The 12625-nt window shown below is 46.4% G+C and overlaps 1 protein-coding gene across 13 annotated transcripts in view; it reads right to left on the bottom strand.

Moving 5' to 3' along the window:
• FHIT (fragile histidine triad diadenosine triphosphatase) overlaps positions 1–12625 on the bottom strand; it is a 1549085-nt gene that overhangs the window by 85213 nt on the left and 1451247 nt on the right. Inside the window, exon 8 of one of the 13 annotated variants that reach the window (XM_086367108.1) lies at positions 7862–8802. The exons of the other annotated variants lie outside the window; for them this stretch is intronic. Coding sequence (XP_086223234.1) covers positions 8686–8802 — 117 coding nt within the window. The 3' untranslated portion in view covers positions 7862–8685. Of the gene's footprint in view, positions 1–7861; positions 8803–12625 lie in introns of those variants that run through there. 13 annotated transcript variants of the gene reach the window in all.

The following is a 12625-nucleotide window of genomic DNA, read 5'->3' as shown; positions in this document are numbered from 1 at the left end:
TCCCAAGGATCCTGGGAGGCTGGTAGAACCATTCACGTCTTGCAGAAGGGAAAAGAGAGGCTCAGAGGGACTCATCTCGCAGCACGCCATTCAGAAATGCCAGAGCTACATCATGAGTCAAGGTCCTCTCTCCATCCCCAGTTCACCACAAACAGGTGCTGACTCTTTGCCAACTGGGGATGAAGAGGAGACCTTGAAGTCTAGGGTCCAACTTGCATATTAGACTTCTACCAAGTGCTGTATGGAACTTATCTCTAGAATCATACAATTGTACCTACTAATTTGTAGTTCACTGCTAACTATTGGACTGGCCAAAAAGTTTGCTTGGGGTTTTCTGTAACATCTTATGGAAAAACCCAGATGAACTTTTTGGACAACCCAATGCTAGGATCTAACTCTGACTGAGTACCCTTTGCCAGGCCCTGTGAAACTTAGATTCTTATTTAATGCCCAAAGCAACCCCGTAAGCTTATAGGAAACATCCATTCTTATAAAATGCACATAAGGCTGTCTAAAATGATACACATCCAATATAATTAATGTTAGGACATAAATATCCAATATAATTAATTATCTTAGGACATAAATGTTTGCCTTTAATTTTTGCACTGTATTATTTTTAAACAAATTTTTTATGGATATGTATCATTTTTCACAAAATCAAGAATAATTTCTTTTTCACAAAAGACTGGATGTAAATACAGATCTGCCAAGAGCTTAACTGTGGTTAAGTTAATTCTTTGTGATCTTATGGACTGTAGCCCACCAGGCTCCCCTGTCCATGGAATTCTCCAGGCAAGAATACTGGAGTGGGTCGCTATGACCTTCTCCAGGGGATCTTCCTGCCCCAGGGATCAAACCTAGTTTCCTGCATTGCAGGCAGATTTCTTACTGTCTGAGCCACCAGGGAAGCCCATAATTAATTAAGTTAAAACATAAATGTTTGTCTTCAATTTTTGGTACCTTATTATTTTTAAATTTTTATCGTGGATATGTATCATTTTTCACAGAATCAAGAATAATTTCTTATTTGTAAAAGACTGGATGCAAATGCAAATCTACAAAGAGCTTAACTGTGGCTAATTCTGCTTGGTAGGAAAGAACATGTATTTGTGTATTAATCTCTCAGTCCTGTCTGACTCTTTGCAACCCCCGGGACTATAGCCCACCAGGCTCCTCTGTCCATGGAATTCTCCAGGCAGGAATACTAGAGTGGGTTGCCATGACCTTTTCCAGGAGATCTTCCCAACCCAGGGATCGAACCCAGTCTCCTGCATTGCAGGCAGATTCCTTACTGTCTGAGCCACCAGGGAAGCCCGAGAAAGAAAGTAAATGATCATTTTCTTCTTTGTACATTTCACAATATTTATCCTTCATAAATAAGTGAAAGCAATCTTTAAAAAAGACTTTTTTTTTTAGTCTTGAAATACAGAATTTTATTTTAAAACTGCTTAAAGTAGGGGAAAAAAACACCTTGTCAAGAAAGAAAACTGGGTTTCCAATAAACTGGAACTTTAGGGCAACTAATGTCTACATGGCCACAAAAGAGAAATAGCACCCTGTTATTTGAACAGTGACTTGTTGCTTTAACTTTGGGGCATTATAAATCACTGAATCAACTCTGAATATTAGAAGGACTGATGCTGAAGCTCCAATACTTTGGCCACCTGATGTGAAGAGTCAACTCATTGGAAAAGACCCCAATGCTTGGAAAGATGAAGGCAGGAGGAGAAGGGGACGACAGAAGTGGAGATGGTTGAATGGCAACACTGATTCAATGGACATGAGTTTGAGTAAGCTCCAGGAGTTGGTGATGGACAGGGAAGCCTGGTGTGCTGCAGTCCATGGGGTCTCAAAGGGTCGGACACGACTGAACAGCAACAAAATAATAGACTAGGAAGAAGAAATTTGACCTCCAAATCTTTCTGATCTCAAAAATTAGAGTTTTTTTTTTTTTGGAGGTGGGGAGTGGGAGTTATTTCTCTGCTGATCTCCAGTAGCATATTGGGCACCTACTGACCTGGGGAGTTCCTCTTTCAGTATCCTATCATTTTGCCTTTTCATACTGTTCATGGAGTTCTCAAGGCAAGAATACTGAAGTGGTTTGCCATTCCCTTCTCCAGTGGACCACATTCTGTCAGATCTCTCCACCATGATCCGCCCATTTTGGGTTGCCCCACGGGCATGGCTTAGTTTCACTGAGTTAGACAAGGCTGTGGTCCTAGTGTGATTAGATTCACTAGTTTTCTGTGAGTATGGTTTCAGTGTATCTGCCCTCTGATGCCCTCTTGCAACACCTACCCTCTTACTTGGGTTTCTCTTACCTTGGGCGTGGGGTATCTCTTCACGGCTACTCCAGCAAAGCGCAGCCGCTGCATCTGAATGCAGAGTTTCAAAGAATAACAAGAAGAGATAAGAAAGCCTTCTTCAGCGATCAATGCAAAGAAATAGAGGAAAACAACAGAATGGGAAAGACTAGGGATCTCTTCAAGAAAATTAGAGATACCAAAGGAACATTTCATGCAAAGATGGGCTCGATAAAGGACAGAAATGGTATGGACCTAACAGAAGCAGAAGATATTAAGAAAAGATGGCAAGAATACACAGAAGAACTGTACAAAAAAGATCTTCACGACCCAGATAATCACGATGGTGTGATCACTGACCTAGAGGCAGACATCCTGGAATGTGAAGTCAAGTGGGCCTTAGAAAGCATCACTACGAACAAAGCTAGTGGAGGTGATGGAATTCCAGTTGAGCTATTTCAAATCCTGAAAGATGATGCTGTGAAAGTGCTGCACTCAATATGCCAGCAAATGTGGAAAACTCAGCAGTAGCCACAGGACTGGAAAAGGTTAGTTTTCATTCCAATCCCAAAGAAAGGCAATGCCAAAGAATGCTTAAACTACTGCACAATTGCACTCATCTCACACGCTAGTAAAGTAATGCTCAAAATTCTCCAAGCCAGGCTTCAGCAATATGTGAACCGTGAACTTCCTGATGTTCAAGCTGGTTTTAGAAAAGTCAGAGGAACCAGAGGTCAAATTGCCAACATCTGCTGGATCATGGAAAAAGCAAGAGAGTTCCAGAAAAACATCCATTTCTGCTTTATTGACTATGCCAAAGCCTTTGACTATGTGGATCACAATAAACTGTGGAAAATTCTGAAAGAGATGGGAATACCAGACCACCTGATCTGCCTCTTGAGAAATTTGTATGCAGGTCAGGAAGCAACAGTTAGAACTGGACATGGAACAACAGACTGGTTCCAAATAGGAAAAGGAGTACATCAAGGCTGTATATTGTCATCCTGCTTATTTAACTTATATGCAGAGTCCATCATAAGAAACGCTGGACTGGAAGAAACACAAGCTGGAATCAAGATTGCCGGGAGACATATCAATAACCTCAGATATGCAGATGACACCACCCTTATGGAAGAAAGTGAAGAGGAACTAAAAAGCCTCTTGATGAAAGTGAAAGTGGAGAGTGAAAAAGTTGGCTTAAAGCTCAACATTCAGAAAACGAAGATCAAGGCATCCGGTCCCATCACTTCATGGGAAATAGATGGGAAAACAGTGGAAACAGTGTCAGACTTTATTTTTCTGGGCTCCAAAATCACTGCAGATGGTGACTGCAGCCATGAAATTAAAAGATGCTTACTCCTTGGAAGGAAAGTTATGAACAACCTAGATAGCATATTCAAAAGCAGAGACATTCCTTTGCCAACAAAGGTTTGTCTAGTCAAGGCTATGGTTTTTCCTGTGGTCATGTATGGATGTGAGAGTTGGACTGTGAAGAAGGTTGAGCGCCGAAGAATTGATGCTTTTGAACTGTGGTGTTGGAGAAGACTCTTGAGTCCCTTGGACTGCAAGGAGATCCAACCAGCCCATTCTGAAGGAGATCAGCCCTGGGGTTTCTTTGGAAGGAATGATGCTAAAGCTGAAACTCTAGTACTTTGGCCACTTCATGCGAAGAGTTGACTCATTGGAAAAGACTCTGATGCTGGGAGGGATTGGGGGCAGGAGGAGAAGGGGACGACAGAGGACGAGATGGCTGGATGGCATCACTGACTCGATGGACATGAGTCTGGGTGAACTCCGGGAGTTGGTGATGGACAGGGAGGCCTGGCGTGCTGCAATTCATGGGGTCACAAAGAGTCGGACACGACTGAGAGACTGAACTGAACTGGAGAGTGGTATGGGAGCATGCTTCCCATTCAGTCTCTAGCTCAGCCTGGTAGTCCTTTATGAAAAGTAAAATTTGCTTTTATTAAAGCAAGCAGATATACTTATGTGAGTACTACAGACATAACTAGGGTTTGTTTCATGGGTCGTCCCAGAAGACTGGGCAGAATTCTGGGTCCTGTGGACACTGGAAGGGCGGGATGAGGTCAGCTCTGCAACTGAATCTCAACAATCACTGAATATGAGTTTCCTCTGAGTTCGGCACAGCGCATGTGCTACAAAATTTTATCATGAACTACCTGCTTGCTACACACATTTCAGGACAAGCTCAGGTATACATGGATATTGGTGTTCTCATTGTACAGAGGAGGATGTGGAGGTTTCAAGCAGGTCAGTCGCCTGCACGGGGTCACTGAGATGCGGCCTCCATTGATTTCTCTGGCCTGAGGTTCCATGGCTTCTCCCCTGACCCTTGTCAGACCCTGGGCTCCCATGACCAGAGTTCTTGGCCTTGTATGCCCACAACCTCCAAGTTCCCAGGTCCACACGTCTGCTCACTCTGCTCTTGGAAAACCTCTGTCCTGCCTCTGTCCATTCCTCCAGACCCACATCAAATGTTCCTCCTTCCAGAAGATTTCCCCGAGACACCTGGCTGTCCTGAACGCACCCCTCCCCGACATTCCCCAAGGTACACACCAGCGTGTGCCAAGCAGCAGGCTCCCAGCCAGGTCAGGCCCTCGGGATGCCTCAGACGGCTTATCTAGCATTTGGAGAACTTAAAAATAGTGATCAATACTCACAAATTGAGAGATTTTACACAAAACCTCTATATATCTAGTGGCCCAAGCCCCCTAGTTTGACAATCATGACTTGTAGCTAAGTGACCATGGCTCTGTTTAGATAAGAAGTGTTGGCTCCCGTTCTAATAATCTTCTCTTAATTCTGCTTATCCTTGGCCCATGTCTCATCACTCACTGCTACTGCCTGACCCCTCTGAACAGGTATGTCTTAGGCGCTTGAGCACAGCTTGCCAGGGATTATTGTTTCGGAGATACTTTATCTCCTCCTCTCTACCTGGAGACAAACCTGGTATATATCCGGTGTTCCTGCCCTCCTCGGCCCAGCACAAAGTAGGCGCTCAGTGAAGACCAGAAAACCCTGAAATCATGATTGCTGTAATCCCAGGGACAGAGAACAGTGACATGAGAGATAAAAAGAAAAAGAATGGCTCTTTGGAAATGACAGCTTTTATCCATTTCTTTGAACACTTTCTACCTTGGGCTGTGATAATAGGGACGCATATCTCACCTATTCTACGAGCCTGAACCCTCCATAAAGCATTGTGAGTGCGGTTTTTGCCCTGTGACACTCCTAGTGCAGCCCAGAGGCATGGTGCATACATACTAGGTACTAGATGGACATTATCATAAACTTTAATCCTGAAACCTAGCACTTAATGTTTCCACGACATTTTGTTGTTGATGTTTAGTTGCTAAGTTGCTACCGACTCTTCCAGCACCACAGACTCTACCCTGCCAGGCTCCTCTGGCCATGGAATTTCCTAGGAATACTGGAGTGTGTAGGCATTTCCTTCTCCAGGGGATCTTCCCAACCCAGGGATCGAACTTGGGTGCAAGTGGATTCTTTACCACTAAGCCACCAGGGAAGCCCCATTCCGCTACATTTAAAAACCAACAAAACACACATCCTTCCCTCCCACTCATTCAACTGACAGCTACAGTCAAGAGCCTAGGCTATTCCTTCCACTTTGTGGATGGGGACTGGCCCAATTTTTCCCCAAGTTGTTGGGACAGAAAGAAGACCAAAGAATGACGACCTTAAAGGCGGGCATAGGGCAGTCCGGGTGTCAGTTTCCCTGTCATCTCACGAGCTCATTAGCGATGCTCTTCATCTGGGTGAACAGGAGCGTCTTCACTGATAAGGATGTGAGCTGCCTCCCGTCGCATTAATAGTCCCCGAATGTGATTTGGCAGCGGTACAGGTCTCATTAGAGTGGAAGGGCGTGCGCGAAGGCAGACGGCCTCCCCTTTCTAAGAAAACACTTTGCATGTGAACAAAGGTGGACGGATGTTGGGCTTTTACAGACCATCTGGATCTCACTCATCACTTGGCGAAGTCCTCTGGAGACCCCGCTAAGGAAAGAACTTTGTGACCTTTTCAAGCTATCAAAGGTGACCCAATAAAGCTCAGGGGGCTTTGTTCCCCAAGTTTCTTTTCACCGGTTGCCTCCGACAACCAAGCCTGAACAAAACAGCCTCTGGGAGACCGCCACATAATAACCCCCTATTTGCTTCAGCAAAGAGCAGCTCAAAGAAAAGATTTTTTTTTTTTTTAAAGAAGAAAAAGAATATCAGAATGAAAGGAGGAACAAGGAATCTGACGATTCATGACACACAGATCCTGAGTAGTGATGTATGTACCCGGGGACTGATTGTCAGGGTGAGGTCTCCTAGCATTTCTAACAAGCAGCCTGGCATCCAGCAAGATGTGGATGTTCTTCACTGGAGTGACTATATTCCTGGAAGATTCTGCGTCCTTGAGTGGGGAAGGACCTCAAAAGCATCTTGCATAGTGACCATCACAGCAGGTGATACCCTTGCCTTTGATGCTTTTGGGGAAGGAAAGGAATCATAGAAACCACAAGAGGGGACTCACAACTTCTCACATGCAAATCCAGCCAGAGATGCTGTGGGTTGGTCAAGTTAGAAGAAATGTTCAAATGTAGAAAACAGGCCATACGTTTGCTACACCACAGCAATGTAGGGGTGATATCTGTCTGTCTTCTCATCCCACCTGGCTGGGTTTTCCCTTGAGGAAGAAGGCACAGCCATCTTGGTCTCACCGAGCAACTCTTTGCTGACTCTCTTTCCCAGGAACAGTAAGGCAAATCCTTTATACATATATATATTTTAAATTAATTTTTATTGGAGTGCACTTGCTTTATAGTGTTGTGTTTATTTCTACTGTACAGCACAGTGAATCGACCCCACGTTTTTGGGTTTCCTTCCCATTTAGTTCCCCTCAGCACTGAGTCGAGGGCCCTGTGCCACACAGCAGGTTCTCACTGGTTATGTCTTACACGTAGTATCCATAGTGTATCTGCGTCAATCCCCACCTCCCAATTCATCCCCCCTCCATGTTCTTTCTCTGTTTGGACTGGTCATGGCTACATCAAAACTTTCAACGTGGAACTTCCTGATCCCCGGGGGCATTTCCTACCAAGGTGACCTTTGTCACGGGCCCCCTCCCATCACCCGCAGTCACTGCTGCGTCATTCGAGCACCGCAGGCCAACAAACAACACACGTCCCCGCGGGCAGGCCCTGACGTGGCTGTGGAACATGAAGTAGTCCTCCTGGTGACCTGGCCCCACTCACTGCTGGAGCAACAACAACAAAAACCTAATACAGACCGCAGATCACAAGCCTAGGCCACCTCAAGATAAACGCAAGGGAGAGAGACCTTCGGCAAAGTCCGTGGCATAGTCACAAACAGGGCTGGGGGGACGCGAAGGACACCTGGACGGGGGTCTCCCCTGGACCGTCGTAGGCTCTGGCTCTGCCTCCTTCCATTCAAAACTCTACAGGGACCTGTTTGAGGACATGCAGAGATTTCTGGATCTCAGCTAAATCAGAGCAATATAAATAGGTTAGATATTGCAATCAACTTCTAAAATTTTATTTTGGAATGTTGTACCATATCTAATTATATGGGATTTAATCAAAATCCCAGGGAAGCTTTCATCTGTCCTCCCAAAGCAGATACCATTCATTTGGGGTGGGCTGGGTGAGGGAGGGAAGATCTCCCTTAAGGGTAATGAGAGTTGCAAAAAAGCTGGAGTTGCAGTGGCGGGGAGGTCAGGAGTGCTAAACAGGAATTCACTCTTGGGTGCCATCAGCTAGAATAAGGTCCAGAGCAAGGCAGCAGTTTATAAAGTTTGAGAGTAGAAAAGACATCAGCGGTCCTTTCAATTTACAAGTGAAGAAACTGAGCCTCAGAGAGGCTGACTGACTTTTTGAAGGATGCACAGTGAATTCAATTTAGGACCCAGGCTGACACCCAGATGTCACAAGTCCCAGGCCAAAGCAGGTGATTATTCCATCATAGCATATGCCAGCCACATGTCACAGCAGCAGTAAACTCCAGGGGCAGTGTCATCTCAGAAAAGCAGTGGAAAAGGGGGCGCATCTAGTGGAAGTTACCCATCCTGGATAAGGGACTTCAAAGATGAACAGCTGAAGGAAACAGGGTGACTAGTCTGGAAAAGCAGAGATACGGGGGTGTGACGATGCCTGCAGAGGTAGAGGAACAAAAGCTGGCCCTTTAAAAGGTGGCCCCATGGACAAGCAGTTAGAGCTCAGTTTGGTTTCATGGGGCAAATAGAGAACCAGTGGGTGGACTGGAAGGAAGGTTCTGTTTTGTTTTTATATTGTGGGGAAATATGCACATAACATACGGTTTCCCTGGGGGCTCAGCAGTCAAGAATCCACCTGCAGTGCAGGAGATGAAGGGGTCGAGGGTTGGATCCCTAGGTCGGGAAGATCCCCTGGAGGAGGGAATGGCAGCCCACTCCAATATTCATGCCTGGAGAATCCCTGTGGACAGAGGAAGCCGGCAGGTTGCAGTCCATGTGGTCACAAAGAGTTGGACACGACTGAAGCAACTGAGCATGCAGGCAGACATAACATAAAATTCACCATTTTATCCTATTTAAAGTGTGTACTTCAGCGATGTTTAGCACAGTCACAGTGTCGTGAAACAATCACCACCATCTAGTTCCAGAAGGCTTCCATGCCCCAAAGGGCAAGCCCTTCGCCGTAAGCAGCAGTCCCTCCACTGGCCCTTGCCTCCAGTCCCTGGAAACCACTACTCTGCTTCTGTTTGTCCATCTGCCTGGGGGGTATTTCACATAGAAGAATCACACGGTACGTGGCCGTTAGTGTCTGGGGAAACTGGTGTGCCTTATACCTAGAATGGCAGAAGAATCGTGTACTCTGGGAGGGTTCTGCGTAGTCAGTCTGAGTTCTATGATCCTTGATTTCAGGCCAGGGCTAGAAGCCTGCATGATGGGGGCTCAGGTCCAACAAATGGGTGAGAAAGGATGGCTAGTCAGGGCTTCTGGACAAGCCCCTCCCTCCCCTGTGCTTGTTATCACCTCCTTCCTCACCACGCTGAGCCTGCCCCTGCGGCCACCCTTGGCTGTACACCCCAACACCCCAATCGTCCCCTGCCCCGTCTCCTGATGCTCTCCTCCCACCTCCTGTCCTGTTGACACTTGCCTGCAGATTTGCTTGACACATCATAGAACATCTTCTCACTCAAGTGTTTGAGCTGAATGCATAGCTTTCCGCGGAGCTGATCTGCAGTTTCAGCTAGCTGTGGGTGCAGCCAGGTACAGAAAAGGGGCTTCTGGGTGTCCTGATTTGGCCCAATAAGCTCAGAGATCATCTATAAATCCCGACAGCAAGGGCAATAAAATGAGCTGCAGAGGGACCGCAGGGTAGCAGCGTTGTCTTCAACTGCTCAGAGCCAACACCCCATCACACACAAGAGCCACTAGAAATGCTGATGCAAGTCTTCCAACAGCTGGGAGGACAGGCAACATGTTTGAGAAGCTGGATTAAAACGTCCGAGAGGATCTAGGGGGATCACAGAAGGGTCACTTTCCAGGTGGTGATAACAGATTTCATCCATGACCTGGAAATCATTCTAGATCAAGAACATCAGCCCTGCTTTGTGTTCAGGATCACAAGGTCAAAAGCTCTTTAAAAAAAACAGTAGCTAAGGGGACTTCCCTGGTGGTCCAGTGGTTAAGAATCTGCCTGCCAAAGCAAGAGACACTGGTTTGATTCCTGGTCCAGGAATGTCCCATGTGCCTTGGAGCTACTAAGCGTGTGCTCTAGAGCCCAGGGGCTGCAACGAGAGAAACCATGGCCACTGGAAGCCCACACATCATGACAAAGAGTTAGCTCTACTCTCTGTGACTAGGGAAAGCCCAACCACACCAATGAAGACCCAGTGCAGCCAAAAATACTATAAACAAATAAATGAGGCTATGTTGCACATGCAACTAATCCACTGAGTCTTGTGTCTTTTGTATCCATGTAACAGAAGAAAAGATCAATGTTAAAAAAAAAATTAGCTAAGGAACATGTAATTGGGTTCAATAGAGTCTCCAAAAACTCATGTCTCCCTGAAACCTCAGCATGTGACTTGATATGGAAATAGGGTGTTTGGATATGTATTTAGTTATGTGAAGTCATACTGGGTTAGACTGGGCCCTGAGTCCAGTGTCCTCATAAAGAGAGGGGGATTTGAAGCCGCACAGACACCCGCAGAGGGAAGGAGGCAGAAATTGCAGTGATGCAGCTGTAAGGCAAGAGAGGCCAGGTAGCACCAGCCACCTCTGGAGGCTAGGGGCAAAAGAGCAAGAACTCCTCCCCGACAAGAGCAGGGGGAGTGTGGCCCTGCTGATGCCCTGATTTTGGACTTCTAGCCTCCAAAATTTAAAGAGAATCACTTCCTGCTGTTTCAAACCACTCAGCATGTGGTGATGTGTTCCAGTAGCCCTAGCAGACTATAGAGAATACTCCCGATTCTCTTTTTTAAACAACTGTTCAAACCTATTTTAAAACCGATGGAAAAGACGTTAGCCCTTATGTGTTACATTTGGAGTTCGACCTCTGAACACAGCTTCAGAAACGAGTGCAGCGTCTAATTCTTCTGACTCAAGAAGGGCTTTCTTCCTACAGAGCGGGACTCATCTTATTTATTTGTCTGGTTGTTTGGCTTGTTAGCCGGTGAAGGCAAGGACTGGTCCTCAGACCCCTTTGTCTGCACAACTGCTCCTCCCTCTCCGGGATCCAATTCCTTGAGCCACCAGACAGTCTTACCCATGGCTGCTCATCCTCTGTGCTGACTTCTCTTTTTCCAGAGAGACACACCCAGGCCTCAGAGGCAAGCCCACACTGGGCTGGCTGAGCTGCGATTCCTCCATTTTGATTTTACTTTTTATCACATTATATGGGATCCCTCTGGTGGTTACTAAGAGACACGTCAGTTTGGAGAGATTAGAGGCAAAGGACAGAGTCTTCAAATCCAGAGGCTAAAGGACATGGGCTTTACAAGTCCCTGCGAGGCAAACAGATGCTCGACTGCTCGGGGCACCTCCCTGGGTCTGTGGGAAAGCTCCTGGGCCCACAGGGTTCCATTTATCTGGGGTATGACAGGTTGCATGGGTGACGCTTGAAAACCATCACCATTGTGTTACTGGGAACAGTGGATGCAGAGCTGTCTGGCCATAAGAAAAACAGCACAGAGGATCCCAGTCACATCTGAGTGGTTTCTGGCTGCAGGGGCTCAGAGGCTGTGACAAAGAAAGATCGAGGTGATGTCCATGGGAATGCGTGTTGGCATGGGGCATGTTTCTAAGCATCTCGTCAGACGTCTACACAAACTACTCCTGCTACTGACCCTCTGAAGTCAGTCAAGGCCAGCCCCCTTTCTTACTTACGGCTTCAGTATAAAACATCCATCTGGTGGGACCCGGCCTGTCCCTTGGTCTGTCACAGTGACAGAATGAGAAATCACTTACGAAATGAGTGCATTTTCTTGACCGGCTGGGCACTCTGAGTTGATGCTGGGAAGGCTTTATGAAGATGCCTTTATGTCCTGAGATGTATAGATGTGTTCATTTATAGCATATTCATCAGAGGACCTAAGTTAATTGCTCTCTGATGAATTGCGTAACACCTCCTCTCTGCTTCTCCACCCTCCCCGCCTCAAAGCACACTGAAAAGGTCAATGGCACTCTCACATGCAACACACTTCAACTTCCTTCCAAGCTTATAATTAAAGCTAATTAGTACTTTTGGTAATTAGCACATGTAAGCTCTCCACTCTCTGAATTAGTAAGACTTACTGAGGTTTTGAGCCACATAGACTTTTTAGTCCCGGGTTCTGAGTCCTGAGCTGCGTGTGGTTGGTTAATTTAAAGTGTTTCCCTGGGTCAGGAAGATCTCTTGGAGGAAGAAATGGCAACTCACTCCAGTATGCTTGCCGGAAAAATCCCATGGACAGAGGAGCCTGGCGGGCTACAGTTCATGGGGTTGCAAAGAGTTGGAGAGGACTGAGTATGTCAAAACTGGAATACTGGGAAAACTATTCCTTTTGGGGCCTATCCTCAAGACAAAGTGTGAGTTAGCAAGAGGCAAAGTCGAATTATTGCCCCCGCATAAGATCAGAGCCTTTTAGCGTCTCTGGGAACTGATTAATCTCAGCCTCTGGATGTGCAATGGTTGTGTCCAATTACTATGTCACTTGCACTCAACCCATCTCCAGAACCCCCTGCTTCACTGTGTCAACCACTGCCAGCCATGCTGAACACATCAGACCTTCTTTAGTAAAATGCAGAGGCGA

Source organism: Bos grunniens, chromosome 22 (genome assembly GCF_055505025.1).
Source record: "Bos grunniens cultivar Pamir isolate PY7600 chromosome 22, Bosgru_T2T1.0, whole genome shotgun sequence".
NCBI classification, from domain to species: Eukaryota; Metazoa; Chordata; class Mammalia; order Artiodactyla; family Bovidae; genus Bos; species Bos grunniens.
The sequence above is the reverse complement of the archived record's forward strand: the minus strand, read 5'-3'. Positions and strand labels throughout refer to the sequence as shown.